Source organism: Bison bison, unplaced genomic scaffold, assembly GCF_000754665.1.
Source record: "Bison bison bison isolate TAMUID 2011002044 unplaced genomic scaffold, Bison_UMD1.0 scf7180017864526, whole genome shotgun sequence".
NCBI classification, from domain to species: Eukaryota; Metazoa; Chordata; class Mammalia; order Artiodactyla; family Bovidae; genus Bison; species Bison bison.
Window position 1 is genome coordinate 1,775,977 of NW_011495077.1, and position 5,412 is coordinate 1,781,388.

At 54.5% G+C, this 5,412-nt stretch overlaps 1 protein-coding gene across 1 annotated transcript in view; it reads right to left on the minus strand.

The window, feature by feature from the left end:
- CDH24 (cadherin 24, type 2) overlaps positions 1-5,412 on the minus strand; it is an 8,381-nt gene that overhangs the window by 415 nt on the left and 2,554 nt on the right. Inside the window, exons 7-11 of the mRNA XM_010831410.1 lie at positions 4,355-4,491; positions 1,721-1,842; positions 1,528-1,639; positions 672-920; positions 16-191 (exon numbers count right to left, since the gene is read on the minus strand). Of these exons, the coding sequence (XP_010829712.1) occupies positions 16-191; positions 672-920; positions 1,528-1,639; positions 1,721-1,842; positions 4,355-4,491 (796 nt within the window). The remainder of the gene's footprint in view (positions 1-15; positions 192-671; positions 921-1,527; positions 1,640-1,720; positions 1,843-4,354; positions 4,492-5,412) is intronic.

A 5,412-nucleotide genomic window follows, 5' to 3' on the forward strand; every position in this document is an offset into this window, starting at 1 on the left:
GGGTGGGCCAGGCGCCGGCGGGGCCGCCCCGTCAGGGTTCTGCAGGGCGCTGATGTCGAAGGCCTCCGTGTCCTCCTCACCGCCGCCCTCGTCGTCGTAGGTGATGATGTTCTCGCGCACGTCCTCCTCCTCGAGCACCATCAGGGCTTCTTGCTTCTGGCGCCGCAGAGCCACGAAGAGCACCACCAGGGCTGGGGGAGAGGCGCACAAGTTCCATTTGGAAAGGCCTAGGGGTGGCAAGCCCTAGCTTTGACCTTTGGCAAAATGCTCTCGAATTCCTGACTTCAACCCTTTACTTGCTGTGTGACCAAGGAGAGTTGCTCTCTGAACCTCTTTGGCCCTTGGATTCCTTGTGTGGAAAAGAGGGGAAACATATCTACCCCTTAAGGTTGTTGAAAGGATGAAATACCAAGTGATGTGCTCAGCACCACATATGGCCCAGAGTTGGGGCTCAGTAAATAGTTTTTATGGTTCATGACTGTCCTTAGCCTGGCAGGTCAGGGATATGAGGCCAGAGTGTTTCTCGGGTGTATCAGGCAGTGGGAATACCCAGGCATGAGGGTTCCTTCATGACCTAGGGTGGACTTCCCTATGTCCAAGGTCCTGCTTCTCTCCACACCCTCTGAAGGCCTGGACCTCACATCTATGACCCCATCTATGGCTTGACTCACCCAGCAGCGTGCCCACGCAGGTGACGATGGCAAGCAGAGCCCCGGTGCTGAGCCCAGCAGGTGAGAGCTGAGCCTCAGGCCTGCAGGACGCCACGGAGCCATCAGGCCGGCAGCGGCACACACTGACAGTTACTGTGGCTGTACTGCTCAGTACTGGCCGCCCCCAGTCCCACAGTTCTATGGGAACCAAGTAGGGGGCCTGGCGGGGTGGAGCGGGGCGAGAGGGCAGCAGCAGGCTGGCGGAGCCATCTGTAGGAAAGACAGGTCTTTGGGCACCTCCTGGGATACCTTCCCACTACAGTCGGTGCAGCCCATGGAGACAAAGCTATCTGTGGGGAAGGTTTGCAAAGAGCAAAACTACAGCCACCTTCTTTTATTTATTTTGGCCACACTGCGTGGCTGGCAGGATCTCAGTTCCCCAACCAGGGACTGAACCCAGGCCCCTGCAGTGAAAGCCCTAAATCCCAGAATCCTTTGGCATCAATGGTAAAGAACCTGCCTGCCAATGCAGGAAACACAAGAGATGTGGGTCTGCTCCCTGAATCAGGAAGATCCCCTGGAGATGAAGTCGGCATCTCCATTTCCTGGAGTGGGAAATGGCAACCCATTCCACTATTCTCGCCTGGAGAATCCCATGGACAGAGGAGCCTGGTGGGCTACAGTCCATGGGGTTACAGAGTTGGATACAACTGAACACATACACATCCCCCCTGCCCCCACCCCACCAGGCCATCAAGGAACTCCCAAAACTGCACGTACATTCTGTAGGGTGGAGCTCCAGATAGGTGGGTAGAGTTAGGGATGGTGGAGGAGGAGAGGGAAGCAGGTAAGGGCACAGCTGTAGGAGGCTACCCACCTTGGTTGTCCCGGACAGTGAAGTTGGCATCGGGGCCCAGAGGGCCATGAAAGGAGACACGGCTGTTGTTGCCGACTTCATCTCTGTCCAGGGCTCGGATGACCTGAATCAGCTGAGAGGAAGAAGAGAAACCTCGTATGGAGTGGGCAGCTGGAGGTCCTGAGGTCCTAACCCGCCTGCCTCCGTGGCTTACCTGGCTGGGGGCTGCAGAATCGCACACAAAGGTGTCGTAGGGCTCTGCCAGCTGGGGAGCGTTGTCATTCTCGTCCAGGGTCTGGATGGCCACTTGCACCCGGGAAGCCTGTGCAGAGCTGTCTGAAGCCAGAACATGAACACGTGCACCCCACGCAAGCACACACATCACAGTTACACACAGTACATAAGGTGTGTGAATGTCACATCCAGAACATGGCATGCATGTGAGATACATGAGGTATGCATGCGATATGCAGGTAGCATCTATGTTGTGAAGTGAAGGGAACAAGTACATATAACATCCATGCGGTACCCAAGAATATGTGGAATACATACCCCATATACATTCAACAGGAGTGTAGCACCCATGACATACATGAACAATAACCCACACACAGGGCACAGGCACCATCAAGGAAAGGTAGACAGACGATGCAAACCAGACAACAGCCATGAAAGATGCAGCACATTCATACCACACATTCGATGTGCTCAGTGTTTAAAACGAATACAACACACACAGAAGGAATGTTCCACATGTACAGTGAATGTAGCATCACCACCCCCAGGATGCGGAGAACGCATTTTCATGCATGAAAACAGTGGGACAGACATACACACATGTGCACTCGTGCACACACACACACGCCCCATCAGAGGTCTGGGAGGCTGTGGTGTAGCAATGAGTATCACTTAGAATTGACCTCAGGGAGGGAGGAGCTACCTGATTCTCAGGCGCAGAGCCAGGCCAGCCTGGATACCACAGCCATAGACAGGCCCCCTCGTCATTGGGTGGCCCCCATCATTACCCTGCCTTGCTCCTCACTGCCAATGGCATCCAAGAGAAAATGCAAAGTGTGCATCCCTGCCCTCCCCAGCGCTCATCTCCCCTAGGCTAAATCTCTTGGTTCCTTTAGTCTTTCCGCCAAGTTGAGGGAGAGCTGGTTGGCTCTTGGGAAGGGGCTAAGGTCACAGCCCAGGCAGAGGAGTGGACTGCCTGGCTAAAGGGTCTGGGAGATGGGACAGGGCTGGGGTCCGTCCTTCACTGCAGTAAGGGCTCAGGGCCTGCTACTCAGTATTGGGATTTGGGGGCATGGGGAGCAGGATTTGACAGGAGGTAAGAAGACAGTGAGAGAAATACACACACACACACACACACACAGGGCTACGTAAACAGACGGCCAAAGCACACACAGGGATGTTCACATGGACAGACATGCATGCACTGTCACACAGCTGCACGCTCATAAACATAAACCTATCCACATATAGTTCAACACATATGGTGGAGGAGATAACTGCTGAGACTGCAACCCGACTGAGGCCCCACCACTTAATGTCTGTGTGACCTCGGGAAGTTACTTAACTTCTCTTTGTCTGAGTTTCCTCCTTTTAAAATGGGAGAAAAAAAATCATACATCCCTCATAAAGTTGTGGTGATGATGAAGTGAATGCATCTACATTTGGTACTTAGAACAGTGTCCGATATACAGTAAGTAGTAAATTATTACTACCTGTCCACAAACACTCACATACACAAAACAATGTATACAAACAGCTACTGCGTCTATCACTGTGCTGTGCTTAGTCGCTCAGTCGTGTCTGACTCTTTGTGACCCCATGGACTGTAGCTCACCAGGCTCCTCTGTCCAGGGGTTTTCTCCAGGCAAGAATACTGGAGTGGGTTGCCATGCCCTCCTCCAGGGGATCTTCCCAACCCAGGGATGGAACCGGGGTCTCCTGCATTGCAGGCAGACTCTTTACTAGCTGAGCTACCAAGTTTCACTATACATATCCAATTACATATATCCACAAATAATATAACTCTATACACTCAACTACATACACATATATATGCAACTATAGACATATACTCATAAGCATATGTGTAGGTATGTATATGTATTTTTCACACACATGAAGTGTGCACCCATATGTACACATTGCGCTTTAGCTCTTCATTGACGTGGTGTAAGTATGTAGGCACACAGGGACAACTTCCACAGACAGGACATGGACAGCAAACGTGGGAGACGCTGAAGCATGAGCAGGCACAGCAAGGACAGGTTCACAGAAGGAGGGGAGGCCTCCCTGCCCCCGCGGGCCACAGCTGCCCAGAGGCGGCTGAACCATGCTGCTGATGACTGCTGACCGACATGGGCAGTGCAGGGACCTGGCCCCTCTTCCCTTCCGTGGGGGCTTCCCACAAAGCTTCCCAGGGAGAGGCTGCTGGCACTCCCCGGTCAGCTCCCGGAGGAGGGCCCAGCTCCTCCCCGTTCCCACTTTAGCCTGAAGCAGAGACTGGGCAAAGCAGGGTGTCCCAGGGTGCATGTCGGGGTTCTTAGGGATTGAGAGCTATCTGAGGTTAGATTTATTTTGACTTGGGGAAAGTCAGCTATGGGAGCAAATTAAAGGTGAGGGGAAATGCTTAAGCCAACCCACCATGCCCAGTCCAGCCCAGGAGACCAGAGAGCCTGCCTGGTGGTAAGGATCCAGGCTGGGCACCTAGTCGTTATACCCTGGGTGGGGGTGTGTGGCACTAACACCCCCCTCACCCCATCCCCAGGGACGGCCCCTCTGCCAGGAGGCTGCCGCCTCCTCCCGGCCCTCCTGGAGGCCCAGGACTCCTCACCAAGCTCTGTGGCCAGCACTGTGAGGTTGTGCCAGACACGAGCCTCTCGGTCCAGGGGCCCTGCTGTGCGGATGGTGCCGTCCTCAGGCTCGATGGAGAAGCAGCGCTCCAGGTCCGAGTGCGGGAGGATGGAGTATCTGGGGAGATGGAGCCAGGTGCGGGGCTGAGCTGGGGCAGGGCCGAGCTGGCGGCCACCCCTCCCTCCCACCTGTTCACCTTGCTGGGCCTCCTGGCTCATCTGGGCAAAGGGCCTGCATGAGCTGACCAGGCAGGGCCTGCCCTGTGCACCTGGAGCCATAATTCACGTTAGGGTCCCCTCGAAAGACAAATATCTCTGGGCAGTCACCAATATTAAACACCTATCCTATGACATGGGGTGCTGAGTTTCATGGGGGTGTGGGAAGAGAGACAGAGGTGGCATGGCGCAAACACTGCCTGTCTTTCTGACTCTTGGGCTCTGTTCTGGGGACCGAGGACCTGAGTTCTGTCTCTGCTCTGTCTCAGACTAGCTGTGTGACCTTGGGCAAATCTTTTAACCCGTTCCCTCAACTATCAAAGGAGAATGACACTGGCCCCTCCCTCAGTGCTGTGACAGGGATGCTGGGCAGCAGCCTGGGGAGGTGGAAAGAGTGGGTCTTCTTGAGGCCGACAAGTCTGGATTGGAATTCCAGCGTTGCTGCTTACTGAAAGTGTGACCTGGGGCACATTAACGCAACCTCTCAGGGCTGAGCCTCTAAAGCAGCTGGAACTGAGAAGACTCCTACCCTTATCTTCAATTCTCTCACAGGTTGTTGTGAAAATGAAATGTTATCAAGTGAGTAAAATGTGAGGCGCTGAGGGAGTGATCAATAGCCACAGCCACAGCCATCAGCTGATCTGGCGCACTCATCAGGTGAAATGCCATATCCGCTCTCACGGCCACTGGGAGGCGCCACTGCCATCCACGCAGGGATGGGTGGAGAGTCTGGTTAGCAGGTCCTCCAGCCCTCCCCTGGCTCCCAGGCCTGCAGTGGGGAAGACTTCTACCAGGAGGGGAGTGTGATGGGCAGGGAACAGGG